The sequence below is a fragment of the Rosa rugosa genome, chromosome 4 (genome assembly GCF_958449725.1).
Source record: "Rosa rugosa chromosome 4, drRosRugo1.1, whole genome shotgun sequence".
NCBI classification, from domain to species: Eukaryota; Viridiplantae; Streptophyta; class Magnoliopsida; order Rosales; family Rosaceae; genus Rosa; species Rosa rugosa.
The window spans coordinates 18,457,565-18,474,444 of NC_084823.1; the positions used below are offsets into that span (position 1 = coordinate 18,457,565).

A 16,880-nucleotide genomic window follows, 5' to 3' on the forward strand; every position below is an offset into this window, starting at 1 on the left:
TTTTGCAAGCTGTCGCTGTCGAAGCTTAGGTACGGAGGATAATGTTTGGAGGCCGCAAATTGTTTTATTTAAAGTTTATTTTTCTCTTTATTTGGCATGTTTGATCCCGTCAAATTTTTGTAAAGATATGTATGGTTGATGATGCGTGTGATTGCTTACCACCAAAGTGGAACCCTAGGGTTAGAACCTCCACTTGAGTTTAGGTCCTAGTGGGCTAGACCTAGAAGACTCACGTAAATTACCATTCAATGAACCTAATGTAAACTTGGGCTAAGAACTAAAAATGACGTAGGTTCTTAATTCAACACAACACCACCTTCCTTTCCTCTTCCTTGTCTAGCTCGTAACCTTGTGGTTACGAGCCAAGCCCACTATGCGAGCCTAAGAATTTTGGGCTTATACATTTCTTGTTCTCCAACCTAAAGGCCTTGTCTCTTTGAGAAATTCTAGGCCCAAAGCACTTACTCCCTAAGTGTCGCGGGTGTAGGATTCCTTGGGGAGGCGGCGCTGTGGTAATCCGGTCTCCGGGTCGCCACATACCTCCACCCCTAGCCACCTCTCTCTCCATATCCAACATTCGTTCCTCAGCATCGGTGAGGCACCCCACCACTTTCAATGGTGCGATATGATGCAACACCCAAGAAACCATAGTTTCTAAAACGTTATCGTTGTTGAAAAATAGAGGCTTGGAGAGTATTTGACTCTTCTCTACATTGCATATCTTGTAAATAGTTCTAAAATCATATGTCGTTGGGTGTAATCAAGGTCATAACTCAAAGCATCACAATTGATCATTCATCTAATCTGAGTAGTGTACGCTTGTAGTTCCTTCAATTAAATTCATGATTTGTTTTAATTTCCCATAAAAAATCAAAACAAATCAATTAATATTCTTTATTAAAGACATGAATACAGAGAACCCATATCAATGTGAGATGTAATTGGTGTGCGTGGTTGATGTTGAGATGACTAGAAGATTTGCTGAGGGGAGAGATGGAGGTGCTAAGCTTCAATAGCCATGGTAGGCTCTCATCATCTCCTTAAGCCCAAGTTGTAAACATATCACACTAAAGCCCAGTTTAACCGAAACAAGCCAACATTATTATCACTTCCAAGCTCAAGTACTTCGAACTAAGGAAAATAAAATTCGCAATTAATAAGCCTATGAAAATCCAAAGTAATTAAATAAAATTACTAGGGTTCACACATGTGGTATGGTTATGCTAATTAAATTTTAACTAACAAATAATTTTTATCTGTTGACCCGGGTTTATGGTATTCGTAAGTGAAAGATCTTCTGCCAACATAGCCATGTTCTAATGCCCTTGGCTGGCTTTGATTTTCTGGTGGAAGATTGACCTTTGTTCTGCATTGGATTTGGATTTGGATTTGCATGGGTAGTCAAACCACCAACTACCCAGTTCATTACACAGCTGCAATCTGTAGTGTAAAATCAGTTATGTGTTTATACGCTGCTGCTTTTGCTTTATTAATATTACCTTGTAATTCTGATGCAATTTTTGCATCTTTCCCTTTCACACTGTTTACTGTTTATTTTCTCTCTTGATGCATTTTTGTATCGTATCATTGTAATCTTTCAATTTCATTAAAGCGATGACCTTATTTTACTCAGAGAAAAAAAAAATTCACTCCTCACATTTAACATAAAACAAATTGTTAAGCTTTTTATGATTCATTTTCTTGACTTTAACAAATTGAAATGTATTAAGTCATATTTTATAAATTGTTGTTTGTCAGCGACGCATAGCGTATACTAATTCTCCATATAAACTATTACACAACTCATCACAAATAGAACTTTGTTAGACTTTTGTCCTTTTTTTTTTTTTTTTGAAAGGGGGCTAGTGCGGCTACCCTCAAGCCTTGATTAATGAAATTGCAGAATACAAGAGGGGGACATAGAGCCTGAACCCCAGATTACAGTAAGCATACAGAGAACATCCTAAAATAATACCAGGATTCTTCATAAATCTATGTATTCTAACAAGCATCAATTAGCAAAGAGTGCACGAATAAGCTTCTTACAAATTTTCATTTAAAAATTTCTATGATTTATATTTTAGTCATTCGCTCTATGTGTGGTCAAGTTTCTAAAGATTTTTTTTTATGATGAAACTTTAAACTTCATTAGCACAAAAGTGGTAATCATAAATCAACCTTTGCTATGGATATGCACTATTACTAAAGAGTTAGAAAAGTGCATTAACTATTCAGATTTTCTCAAGTTTAGCATATGAATATCAATTTAATGAGACTTAACTAAAAACCCTCTGCTAGGGTTTGAGAGAATGCCGCCCATGGGTATGCGTTTCTGCAACTTCCTCCATCTCAGATGGAGCAAATTTCCGGCACTTCCCCTGGTGTCGCAGCCTTCGAGTATGGTCCAAGCCGTCTCTCCCTTTTTTTTACTCTCCAAGACGTCGAGGTCTTCGACCCGTGGTGAAGCGACTTCGTTCATTCATCCTCAGATTGGGTCGATCTGGGTCTTGAGGTCGCCTTCGGTTCGTCGTCCATTTGGATTGGGGACTGTTGGTGATTGGAAAATCTGGGATCCAGGGCGCAGTGGTCGGGTCCTGGGCGGCATCTGTACTGCGGCCAATGGCATGGGTGGCGGCGGGTGCTGTCGGATTGATGGGGCCGAGTGGTTCCTTCTCCAACGAGTGATGGTGGAGCGGCGGTTGAAATCGAGAGCAGAGACCAGTGGATTCGGCGATTGCTATGTCACATATCTGACCGGTGGGGGTTAGGTCTGCTGTAGCAATTCTTCGGTCCTCCGCGGACACCGCCACAAGACTGATGAGGCAGGCGGCGACGGCTTGAGTCGTGCGAACAAATCTGGGACGGGGTTCCTCCGGCGAGGACTGGCGGTTCAGCGATTGGGGGCGAGGACAAGGCAGGTCTGGGTGCCCAGAGAGATTTTGGGTGTCCAACCATGGACCTGGGCCTTTTGCTCACGAAGGGCCTTTGCTAGGGTTGGCTGGGCCTCTGTTCTGTTGAATTGCTCAAGTAGGACTTTGGGTTGGGCCTTACTTCTTGGGGTTTTGCAGCTGGTGAATGAGCCCGAAGCTATGAGGATTCGCATTTGGGATCCGGGAGACTTTTCTTGGGCCCTAAATTTATCTACATGCTGGAATTGCTTCTTTGGTTACTTAGGTAGAAGATTGCTCTCTATTCAGCGCATTTTATTGCGTGGAGTAGGCAAGGTCGGTCACACTACCGGCGGTTACCTTGATAGAAGGTTACCCTCTATTCGACGTATTTATATGCGTGGAAGTATGGTCGGCCATACTATTGGAACCGTTTTACATAGCCCGGCATCTGTCCTGGGCGTCATCAAATGCTTAATTGCATCCTTTCGTACCTTTGTTAGGTTTTATTTCCGATGCTTTATTGCATCTAGTATTTCCCTTACTAGTTTATATTTTGATGTAGTTTCTACATTTTTAAGTTGTAATTTTTCTTATGTTTATTATTAATAAAATGGTTGACTATTATTCTCAAAAAAAAAAAAAAAAAAATCAATTTAATGAGGACATGAATAAGATCTTGCTCATTGTTGTGGTCTCAAATCTAAGAAACACGCTTTCTTTTTTTTTTCTTTATTCAAAACTATGATTTTTAGATTTTTTTTTTTAATATTCCAAGAGATTAGTCATATTCCTGATTTCCACAACAAATCTCTCATTTTCTCCTTCCTTTTTATGACAAGGAAGCCCAAAAGCAAAGGACAAGAGACCTAAATTAATCACAACCAATTTTGGCTTAGATAAGCCTAATAAATCAGCTTTCAAAAGATGAATGACATCAACGGGGGGAGAGCTAAAGAATCTATAGCTAGGTTCATAATCATGACCAATGTTTGCCAACAAATCAGCCTGAATTACACTTTCTGTATATATGGATAAAAGACACATTCCAATCTCTTCTCAAAAGCTCCTGACTGTTTGCCACAAGACTAAAGAGGATGAAAATTATCAGTCATAGAGAGAAGCAACTTCACCACAACAATTGAATCCATTTCTATCTCCAACAATCTACGATCGATCATTCTACCAAGCCATTTCCATACCTTTCAAAAACCTCCAAAGTTCAGCTTCAACAACTTGACCAATGCCTAACTTGGCAGACAACTCATTTATCCACTAACCCTTATCATTTTGAGGACTCATCCAGCACATATAATCTCAGTATCTTTATACAAACTGCCATCAAACATATAACTCTTGCTCTCCCTTTCTTCTTTTGCTATGGTTTACAATAGTTTCATCCAAGTATGTCAAAAATGTAGTTTGCACCCTATGTAATCTTGAAACATGACTAATTTCAACTAGCTAGAGGTTGCCAAATGTAAAGAAAAGTAAGAGACGTGCAAATATTGCAACGAATACTCAAAGCATTTAGTATCGTACACAAGAAGGAAGATAAAGTTTCATCTAACTCAACCTCTATATCTTTAAAGCCAAGAAACAGGCTGTTGTATCTTGAGTTTTCATTTCCTAAGTTCAAATAAGACAAGAGTATGGTGGGGTGATGGTTGATGAGTGAAGTCAATTAATGTTATTGAAGCTATATTATAGATATGCATATTTTAATCCAATGGCTCCTAAACTTCTCTAGATTCCAAAAGTACGTTGATAACTCAAGTGTTGATATTGGTGATGAAGAACCTGCCAATCCTAATTTTCAATTATTGGCTTGTTTACATATCCTATTTTGTCACAAAATGCAAAAGGTGTGTTTGTTTTCCCCTGCATCAATAGTGGCTTTAGAAGCTGCTTTTAGCATTGACAAAACTTTTTTAAAACATCATCAACACTCAAAATGGTTGAGGCTCAAGTTTTAATTGAGTGATTGTTAATGACTATGGGTTTTTGTATAAACAAAAACCCTAGTATATATACTTTTTTTTTACTTTGTCAAGGGGAACCCAAAGGCTTCGTAGGCCCAAGATAAACCCCTTCGGTGCATGTGAAATGCTCCAACTGTGCATTGTAGCACAATGCCTAGCCACTTTGACAGCTTCGGGGTCTGAACCTAGGTTGGGGAGCACACCCAACTAGGTAAGAACCACTAGACCACTTGCAGTGGTTAACCCTAGTATACTTGATTCAAAGCTTCATAGTGAACTAGAGAGGCTTGAGTGATGTAATATTCATTACTTTTCTTTTTTTGTTTTGCATAATTTAAGTTTGTCAACAATAATTTGCTCTGATTTGGGACTTTATTTGTCTTGGACTTCTAGTGAATTAGAATGTATGGTTACTCAACTTTCTAACTTTGAATAACGAAGTGAGGCTAGAGTATGCAAGCATATGATTGGTAGATAAAAGCACGAAGCTTTTAGGTTTAGCTCAAAGTTCTCTTATTGCTTCTTCCTTATGTTTAACTTTATTGAACAATTTTCTTTTAGTATGATTTGACCTTTGGATTATTATGGTTTGCTTTTGGGGAAAATTCTAGACCAAGTCTTAATAAAAGTAGATCAGTTCCTTACAGTCGTAGACTAGCTCAAGATCATGCTAAACTAGCCTCTACCACTACATATAATATATCTAACTCTATATCAAATAGTCTACTTAATGTACTGATACATTTATGTATCGTAAATGAACTTTTTGCTTTTAGTTCAAAGTTTTAAATTTAGGTATGTGATAACTTAACTATAGTTTAGCATAAGATTTGCTTGCATTTTTTTTTAGTATGAAGTCTAAACTTTATGAGTTTTGATGTATCGTTGGGGCACGTAAGAACCTGGTTCTAAAAAGATTAACATAATTTCATGCTCGGATTTCCAGCAAATGTGTGCAGCATGTGGTTTGTTAGACTTCGAGATGAAGGGCCTCACCTATACCTGGACAAATTGGAGAATGAACGTCCGACTTGACTAAGCCTTGGGAAATTTGGAGTGGGTTGAAACTTGACGATTATTTGAATGTCATACTTTGACAAAGATGACTCTGTCAGCCAAATAGTCACCCTCAAGTATAAGGGGTACAAGTAATAGTATAAGGATTTTTAAGAAAGGTTGTTGAACCCACAAGGATTGGATTCATTTCGCTAGCTCGGGTGTGAACTTAAGGAGAGCTAGAATATGCAAATGTACAATCACGAACCTAGAATCACAAGGAAATCTAGGCTCATGGTGAGTATGTGCAAGATGAAGTAGTCATTTGATTTTGGTTTTTGAATTGAAAACAACTAAATGCTCAAATGTAGACTAAATTACTCTAAACTAAACTAGTGATTAAATGGATGAAAGTTAGGAATTAGATTGTCTACCACTAACCTCCCTTGCAAGTATTAATGCATTTCAATATGAATGATGTAAAATTAATTAAACAATTTCTCTCATTGCATCCTTCTCGGGTATGACAAGGGACATGCTCATCTTGTGATATCAAGCAACCCCTTTTGGGTGTAGTACTTAATTACCTACTTAAGTCATGCATTTCAATCTAGTTAGGTATCTAGTGCATTACCCTAAGTGCATAAAGTTTGGAGATGAAGAAACCATGCAAACTAACAAAGCTTATCTCTAAGTGATTGTAATTCACAACTGCTACATGCACACCTAGTGTGCGTTCATGCTTTAACATTCAAAGGTTACCAATCTCGAAACACTATATCATGACATGACAAACACACATACTCAAATTGGTAAAGTCTAAGTATATGCATTCAACTCTTGAACTAGCATGTAGGCATGTTAAACAAAATTGCATCACATCAAATTATAGCATCAATCTATACAAGATTAGCTAGGGCTTTCAACCCTAGCCCTAATAAAGTAACTACTCACTCATGTCCATATAAATTAACACCAAATATAATATACATTGAGAAAAATTAAGAATTTTAAAGAAATAGCAGTGTTCTAAAAAACGGCCGCCTAAGCGCTGGGCGGCGGGAGATCGAGGCAAATATTAGCTAAACGGAGCTCTTAGGCAGAATGGATTTAGGCGGCCGCCTAGGTGGCCTGGATGTCAGTCTGGGTGGTTTAGGCGTCCGTTTGGGCAGCTGGGCGGGTTTCAATTTGCTTTTCTTTCTTTTTTCGCAACACCGAAACCCCAAATCGACCAGACAAGTAGAAACATGTGAAGGGCTAGCTATATATTCAGATCAGATCCATGCCAAGTAATAGCCAAATTGGGCGGGTCCAGACCTAATATGCTAAACGCCTAAACCATTTGATCCCCACAACTCCTATTTGCTCTTCCCACCAAGCCACCGCGTCTCTGCACCACCCTTCCACACAGCTCCACCGCTTTATCTAAGCCTCAGACTCCCTCTGCTCCCCTCGAGCCACCGTAGCTTCCCCCCAAGCCACCCCCACCCAACTTCCCCTTAAATCAAGATCTTGAAATCTGAGAATTGAAACCTTGTTTTTGTGAAGTTATTCACGAGGTGATTGAACAATGAAGAGAAATATGAGAGACTGGAGAGTGGTGGCTATTGGTTTTGCGCAAGAGAGGAAGAAAAGATCATAATGAACATGGCTGTTTGTCAAGAGAGAGAGAGAGATAGAGGGGTGGCTGCTGTTTGTCGAGAGAGAGATGATAGATGGACAAGTGGCTGCATAACTAATTGATTATGTTTGAACTTTGTTAGGTGGCGTGGAAGGCTTTCCTGTTTCTTATACTAATTATATAAATATTCAATCAAGTTGTTGGAGAATGGAGAATGGTCATGTTTGTGGGCACGGGGACTTGGAATAAAATATAATTTTATAGAATATATATTTTATTATTTATAAGTTATAATAAGTATTCATATTAGGCTATATATACTTGATATATACTCTTCTATATATATATATATATATATATGATATAAAAATAAATAAAAATTTAAAAATACAAAACCGCCTAGGCGCTCCTCCCCAGCCCACCGGCCGACTAGCGCCTAGCGATTTTTCGAACCTTGGGAAATAGTGAACTAGTTGAAGCTTGATAAATTGATGGCTAGCTTCTCCATGGTTTTCCTAATTCAGTGCTCCTTGAATCTTCCTTGATGGTGGAATGGATGGATGATGAATTTTTTGTTGATGATGAATGGAATGGAGATGAAGATATTGTGCTCAATTAGCCAACTTTGAGTGGTAGTGATAAAGTAGTACTGGTGGTGGTGATGGAGTTTGTGGTGGTGGAAGATGGTAATTGTGGTGGTAATGATGGAGGAGATGGAGTAGATTGGGTATTATGAGTTTGGATTTTGGGAGGTGAAGATGAAGGTTTTGTGGTGGAGATAAAGATAAAAATGAGATGTAATGGGGTGGCAAGGGTGATGCCCTCTTCAATGGGAGAAGGGATGCTTAAAGAGAGGTGTGAAATGATGGTGAGAAACTAAAAGAAGCAGCCCTTGTAAGAAGCAAATTGTCACACCCCGAATTTTGAATAAATAAATTCAAATCCGAAACGCGATAATTTAACAACAATCACAAGAAAAACACATATAAAATTTTTCATTTAAATTAAGCAACTAAACAAATTGAGCTCACAATCTCAATACCGACTAGTTCTTTAGAGTCACATATTACATTACAGATAGTTTACAAATTAAATTGAATGACAATTCAATAAGTAAACACACCCACCACAACTCACTACACAGCGGAAGACTTCAAATTAAGAGTACCATTCGATGTCCACGCTACCGAACATACACCTCAACTTCGACGACGATCACTCGATATTCTAACCTGCACAATAACCCCAACACCATGGAATAGTGAACTGGGTTGAAACAACAAACCCGGTGAGATTTTGCAAGCTCGTGTGAGTAACCTAAATAACCCCAAGGACGCATTTTTGACTCGAAGACAACAATCATCACAATGATTAATTCCAACAACAAAATCCTTTTCTTTTTAAGGAACACACAGTTCACTACCGTGACAAATTAAATCATTCTAAATAAAAACCGGTAATCTCTGCATAGAAAATTAGTTCAGGAGATCATCGAAAAACACACAATCCAAAATAGACATCATAGTAATCCCTGCATATAGTTTAGTTCAGGAGATCACAATAAAATCAAACAAAAGAAATCATAGTAATCCCTGCATATGGTTTAATTCAGGAGATTACTTAAAAATCGACAATAGAATGGAAAAGGAAAATAAATAAAGAATTCAAACAACTCACGCTGAAACCACGAAATCACCCTTTCAACTCCGAATACACAATCTCACAAAATAACTCGTTTTCAAAACTCGACATCTTTACCTCTTAAGGGTAACATACATCACTAAACTGATAAAATCATATTATCTCAACTCACACCATAATATGAAAATCAAGTCCCTCCTTGGACAACAAAAGAAAGCATACACTCAAAACTCTCTTTCAAAAACATGTACTCCTGAGTGCCATAATACAAAGTTATCCCCCAAGCAGTATAACTGCAGATAGATTAGAGCCCTAACTGAATCGTAACCTATCACCTCGGCCGAGGTTCAGCCTTACGATATCTTTGCACCCAGGTTACCATTGTAACCTTCAGACTTCAGACATTTCAGCCCTCAGAACAAACCCAGGTTACCACTGTAACCTTCGGACTTCAGACCTTTCGGCCCTCAGAACAAAACATAGGTTATCACTGTAACCTTCGGACTTCAGACCATTTGGCCCTCGGAATAAGACATTTAAAGAAGGGCTAAAGTCTGTTTAGTCCCTGTACTATGCCTCTCTCATCGTTTCAGTCCTTGACATTCCAATTTAATCTGAAAAGTCCCTGAGGTCTCAATTTCCGTCTAATAGGTCCTTACCGCGAGAAATTAGGAATTGGCCTTGGGTGAAATGTCCAATATACCCCTCAGTTATTTCTTTTTTCTTTTTTAATTTATTTTTTTCCTTTTTAATTTCTTTTTTTTCTTTTTTCTTTTTCCTTTTTAATTTCATTTTCCTTTTTTATTTTTATTTTTTTCCTTTTTCCATTTTAATTTCTTTTTTTTTTCTTTTTTCTTTTTCCTTTTTAATTTCTTTTTTTTCTTGTTTCTTTTTTCTTTTTCCTTTTTAATTTCTTTTTTTTTCTTTTTCCTTTTATTTTTCTTTTTTTCCTTCTTCCATTTTAATTTTTTTTCTTTTTCCTTTTTAATTTCTTTTTTTTCTTGTTTCTTTTTTCTTTTTCCTTTTTAATTTCTTTTTAATTTTTTTTCTTTTTCCATTTTAATTTCTTTTTAATTTTTTCTTTTTAATTTTTTTTTTCCTTTTTTTTTTTTTCCTTTTTAATTTCTTTTTTCCTTTTTTTTTTCTTTTTTCTTTTTCCTTTTTAATGACCATCGTATTCTGCTGCATCAGTAGCGCCACGTTGGCGAACCAATCCAGATCGACCCGAAACCCCAATTCTTGTTCTCCACGCCAGCGGCCATTTTTCTTTTCCATCACTATTCTTCTTCTTCACTTATGGTTTTTGTCAACTTGGCCATCAAAAACCACCATTTCAACCAAACCCAAAATCCAAATCACCATTTTGAGCAACACCCAAAAACCTCAGAATTTGAAAAAATGGTAGTTTTCAGTGAAAAGTTAGAAAATGGTAATTTTCAGTGAAAAGTTTCTAAATTGAGGCTTGATGTGGAGAGAGAAAGTGGGATTTGAGTGGAAGAGAGAGAAGTAGGCTGTGAAAACAAGAGGGGAGTGGTTTAGCGGCGAATTTCCGAACTGATTGGGAAACAGATGGGTTGTGGAGTTTGATCGGAATGAGATTGGTGGGTTGAGGAAGTAGAAAGTAGGCAAAACGAAAAAGAAAAAAAGAAGAAATAGCAAAAAAGAAATTAAAAAGGAAAAAAAAAAAAGGAAAAAAAGAAATTAAAAAGCAAAAAAGAAATGAAAAAGAAAAATAAAAAAGGAAAAAGGAAAAAAAGAAATTAAAAAGGAAAAAGAAAAAAGAAATTAAAATGGAAAAAGGAAAAATAAAAAAATAAAAAAGGAAAAATGAAATTAAAAAGGAAAAAGAAAAAAGAAAAAAACGAAATTAAAAAGGAAAAAAATAAATTAAAAAAGAAAAAAAAAAGAAAAAAGAAATAACTGAGGGGTATATTGGACATTTCACCCAAGGCCAATTGCTAATTTCCCGCGGAAAGGACCTATTAGACGGAAATTGAGACCTCAGGGACTTTTCAGATTAAATTGGAATGTCAAGGACTGAAACGATGAGAGAGACATAGTACATGGACTAAACAGACTTTAGCCCTTTAAAGAAATTTCACACGACTCACAAATGTCACATCACAACCCCAAATCATTCTTTCAACAATATAAATCGTCAAATATAATTCTGGCATAAGTAGATGTTCAATTCAATAATATGAATGAAAACACCAAAAGTCTACATATCACAATGCCACACCATCCAAATATATATATTTCACGTAAATTACTAAATTTATATATACACAGTCATCCACTCAGGGATGCCTACTAATACCAACTATAGTTCACATGCACCAAAATCGAGAAATTCATTTTTATAATTAAAATCTTATTTTCATACCTGTGAACCGCAGTCCTATGAACCGTAGTCGATCGAGTTCATATCATTTAAACCAAATATTCATTTTCGAAAACGATTTACAATTACTAATTAATTCCGAATATTAAGCAACTCGATTCGTAAATGAACCACGTGAGATTTACTCACCTCAAAATATAGCTGTATCTTCTCTTACAGCAGATAAGGTATCGAATACGCCCCGTCAATCACCTAAGTACAATACAATCTTAACTTAGTACACGAATTGAAAACGATTAAAGTTCGAACCTCCGTTTGCACTAAAATCCCGAAGTAATGCCAATCGAGGTGAAACTTCATCCGAGACCACCCGAGGTCTCCAAAATACTTATACGATCAAGATATCAAAATAACAAGTCGATCGGACGGCCCAATCCTCACAGATAAAAAATCGATCGAACCGAAAATCCTAAAACGCTAAAATTCATAACTTGCTTATACGATTTCCAAAAATTACAAACTATATATCAAAATGCTCGTATCGACGAGAAGATCGCAATGAGGAGCAGAAACTGCCCTAGAGGGGGCCGGAAGCCACCAGAAAGTGCCACCACAGATGGTGGCAGAGCCACCGTCAACCACCGTGAATGGCGGTGAAACCTATATGCATCTCTTCGTCTCAACGAGACAAATAACTTTCCCAACTAGCATGTAATCTAAATCAAAGTGGAAGTGGCCAGAAATTACCCCGAAAGGAAGTAGATCGGAAAATCCTCCAAGAATCCGATTTGCTTGATTTCTTCCTCCACACTTCAGATTGGTTCAAACCACTTGAGGATCATGATCACCGTCTTGAGAGGATTCCAAAAAGCCAAGCGGTTCGAGCTATGGTGGCTGGACGACGAAGATATTGGCGTATCTTCGTCGTTGACCTCCCACTGTAGCTTGAATCGGGTTTTGCTTGCAGCGGCGGCTACGGGCCGAGATAGGTTGCAAAGCCACCACCAACAGGTGGCAAGGTCGAGGCGAAGATAACCCAAGAAATTTCACATCCAACGGTGGCCGGAGGAGGGAGAAATGGCCGGAAGAAGAAAAAACACGATTTTCCGGTGGGAGGAGAGAGAAGAGAGCTCGGGTTTCTCGAAATGGAAACCTGTCCTTTTTTGCAAATTTCAGAAAATTTCGTCCTTTATACCGAAATGGAAACTTTTTCCTATAGCCATAACTTCTTCATATGAACTCCGATTTTCGCGTTCCGCATGTCCACGAACTCGTATCAACGCGCTCTACAATTTTCGTGAAGGAAGTTTTCACAAAATCTTAACGTATAAAAGTCAACCCTTGAGACGAAGCATTTCGAGCGAATAATTGTTCAAAACACTTCTGCTCCACTCTCGAACTACGAAATCGTACCAACGAACACTTCATTAATTTCAGAAAACATTTAGAAATTAATAACAAATTTCCGGGGTCTTACACAAATGGTGGAGTGTTAGAGTGGTAATAGATTCCAAACCAAGAGAAAAAAGGGTATGAGAGTGATGATGTAGGTTAGAGTAGGTAATGATGGTTAAATCATGGTGATTAAACCTACTATTACATAGCAGATTTTTGTGTGCTCAAAGTGGACATTTGGGGTATTTAAGGAGTAAGGATAGTGTGTGAACGAGGAAAATGGATGGAGTTAATTTGGAACCAAAAAATTTAAGATTTGGTTGAGATGGAAAAATAGTGAATGTGTGTGATGGAATAAGTACAATGTTATTCCTCCTCCTGGCTCCTCCATGAGTATGACCGGAATATACATGGCACCATCGTGTGTGGTAGTGCATTGCCAAAGGTGGTGGGCCATAAGAATTTTGTCGGAATTTTACTTTTTTCTCCTTTTGTTAAGATTTCCTACAAAATATGGAATTGGATTACTCAACACTAAAGCAGACTTTTTTTTCTTTTTTTTTTAAATAAAAGGGCTGGTGCGGCTGCCCTCAAGCCTTGATTAATGAAATTGTTGAATACAAGTGGGGGACATTGAGCCTAAACCCCTGATCATAATAAGCAACTAGAGTATGTCCCGAAATAATATCAGGAATCTCTACAAAAAACTTGTATTCTAACAAGCACCAACTAGCAAAGTGTGCGCTACTGGCTACTCTATTTGCTTTGACATAACAGAAAGATAACTCGATATATAACCCGATTACAACGTAGCATAATTACCAGCATTAGCACAGCTTTCCTACTATGTTGCCGCTGGAAAATAGATCCGACGTCACTTAGTCTCACCCTGCCACTAAGCGGCAACGACTATTTGACGAAGTAAGGAACTTGCCGCCGACCTAGAGCAGATAAGGCACTTTGAGTGCACATACAGGCACGCAGCCCGACTAGCCCTACATGACACATATAGGGACTTATTGCTTGCCAAATGCGCAAAACAACTAGACAACTTAAAATAGTAAAAGCATAAAAAGAACATAGAACAACTTGGCCCAGGTCCACAAAGTGAGCCCAAGCCCCATCTCCAGCCCAGATCGGGCCCACCAGCTGCATCCAAGCCCAAAGGACCAAACCAGCATAGTATTCAGCCAGCCCAGCCCAATGCAGTAGCTTCACCGCCCCGCTACCACAACCGCCAACCCACCACCGGCGTTGGGCAACCGTCACGTCTCCGTCGCCGTCCAACCATCGGAGGACAACATCGAGCGCCTCAATCCACCCAACGCAAACCGGCATCTGGGAAATCTGCAGAAGAAGTTAAAAGCATGTCAAATACTTTGCTAGCATTTTTTCGAGTTTTAATTAAAACTGAAACAGGCCGACTCAAAGTTTCGAGTCAATTCGGTTAGAATTTTGAACCAACTAACAACTGTGATCAAAAAGAAATTTTGACCCAACCCAATCCGATCGCATGCGTGCACTTCTAGTTCATATAAGTCGGTCATTTGTTAAAGCCAAACTGAACCAGACCGTAGAGGCTAGGGTTATAGAACCAAAACCACAAAGGGGTCTCATACTTTCAGTTTTCTTAAAAAAAAAAAAAAAAGAGAAAAAAAAGAAACAGAAAACCCTAGGGTTTCCATGTGACCCATATAAAAAGGGCTTAATAGGTTGAAGTTGCACTCTACGGCCTCATTTGCACTCCTCTCTCCCTGCTACAGCACAACTTCGGAGGCGGAGCTGTTCTCTCATCCCGTCTTCTCTTGACCACCATGGCGACGACCACTGCTGCTCCTCCACGTCAGCTCTCCCAGAAGGAGGCTGACATCCAGATGATGTTGGCCGCCGAGGTCCATCTCGGAACCAAGAACTGCGATTTCCAGATGGAGAGATACGTCTTCAAGCGCCGCAACGACGGTACTACATCTCCCCTTCATTCCTTTTTCCCTTCTGCTTTTGATTTTTGTATAGATTTTGAGAAATCGCATCTCATGCTGTATCGAAGTTTGGATTTTTATGGTGTTTGTATTGCTAGGTGATTTTAATTTAGGGTTTATTCACTGGGTTCATTTAGGGTTTTGCTAGATCTATGCTTACAGTGTGGCTTTGATATTCTCTGTACGTATCCCTGTCATATATTTTTTTTGTTAAACGAATAGTTACCCATCTTATTCGAAATTTGAACTCGGAAAAACTAGAAATCGAGAAGTGTTTTTGTTTTTGTATGTTTGTGAGCAACAGATTTGGCAATCCGGTTTGTTTTGTGATGATGCGTTGCGGCTCATTGATAATGCATAAAGCATAAATTGTTAGGATTTGGTTCTTTTTTATCTATCAATTGACATTGTAAATGTAAATGTAGTTTACTTTACGATATCTTTGGTGGTGATAGAGTGGTATTCCTGTGATCTGGTGTACTTTTTCTTTAGTCGGAAAGCAATTGTTTTGGGGCATTGACATTTACTTGATTGCTGTTTGGTGATTCTCAGGTATTTACATTATCAACCTTGGGAAGACATGGGAAAAACTTCAGCTGGCTGCCAGGGTTATTGTTGCTATTGAAAACCCCAAGGACATCATTGTGCAGTCTGCAAGGCCTTACGGACAGAGGGCTGTCCTGAAATTTGCTCAGCACACTGGTGCTAATGCAATTGCCGGAAGGCACACTCCTGGTACATTTACCAATCAGCTCCAGACTTCATTCAATGAGCCCCGCCTTCTCATTTTGACCGACCCAAGGACTGATCACCAGGTGATGGGCATCCTCCTTTTCTAGTAGTCGTTTATGTTCTTGTGTTTGAAACAGTCATAACAGTAAAGCTGTGATATTTGCTAGGAGTATGATTTTGTGTGTGATCATGTAATTCTCTTCTTTCTGATCACATGCTCTTTGAAACGGTGATTGTTTACTAATAGTCTTAATGTGCTTGCAGCCAATTAAGGAAGCTGCTCTTGGAAACATTCCAACCATCGCCTTTTGTGATACTGATTCCCCCATGCGTTATGTTGACATTGGCATTCCAGCCAATAACAAGGGGAAGCACAGTATTGGATGCCTTTTCTGGTTGCTAGCAAGGATGGTTTTGCAGATGCGCGGTTCCCTTAGGCCAGGACATAAGTGGGATGTCATGGTAAGCCCCTGCCACTAGGCGAACAATGTGATGCCTCAATATTGCATTGTATGGAAACCAGTGGGTTTAAGTCTCAATAGGCAATCTATGTCTCTGTTGACCCAAATTTCAACGTGCAGGTGGATTTGTTCTTCTATAGAGAGCCTGAGGAGGCCAAGCCACAGGAGGAGGAAGACACAGTCCAAGCTCCAGAGTACATTGCAGATTATTCTGCTGGTCTTGGTGGTGATCAATGGCCTGCCCAAATTGCTGATGCTTCTTGGTCTACAGATGTGGTGGCCCCAGCTGGTGCTATTCCAGCAACTGCTGCTACCGGCTGGACTGGAGAACCAGGTATCACTCGTCATCCCTGTTTATTTGTGTGAAGTTCTGTGCTAGCATCATTGTATTTTTTCCCACTTGCTGTTTTGGACACATCCACTGTGATTGCTAGAATCACTGTGTTGAAAGAGTTGAATACTGTGGGATAGTGGCAAGGAAACTCAGTAACATAAATATTCGCCTGTTTTTCTGCTTGTACTGATGCATTTTCTTGTTCATATTCTGTTTGAATGCAGTTGCGCAAGAGGGATGGGATTCTGCTCCAGCACCACCGGTTGCCGCTCCCATCCTTGAGGGTGGTGCTCCTGTAGTCGCCAGTGGTTGGGATTAAGGAAATTTTGGTAGTGTCATCAGTGTTGAAAGCTTGTATGGAACTAGAGTAATTTCTTCTTTTTTGGGTTCGTTAAAGTTTTTGGATGATGGATCGGCTGTTTCTGAAACAATTAAGTTCTAGATTTCAGTGTTGTTGGAGATTTTGAGAAAATGCTTTCAAGTAATTTTAATGTTTTATTGTACTCA

General features: G+C 38.7%; 1 protein-coding gene across 1 annotated transcript; it reads left to right on the plus strand.

The window, feature by feature from the left end:
* The first annotated feature begins 14,578 nt into the window (after window positions 1-14,578).
* LOC133746176 (small ribosomal subunit protein uS2y-like) lies at window positions 14,579-16,880 on the plus strand. The gene is made up of 5 exons (XM_062174339.1): window positions 14,579-14,826; window positions 15,399-15,661; window positions 15,843-16,040; window positions 16,160-16,373; window positions 16,598-16,880. The coding sequence occupies exons 1-5, from the start codon at window positions 14,682-14,684 to the stop codon at window positions 16,690-16,692; spliced, it is 915 nt and encodes a 304-aa protein (XP_062030323.1). The 5' UTR covers window positions 14,579-14,681; the 3' UTR covers window positions 16,693-16,880.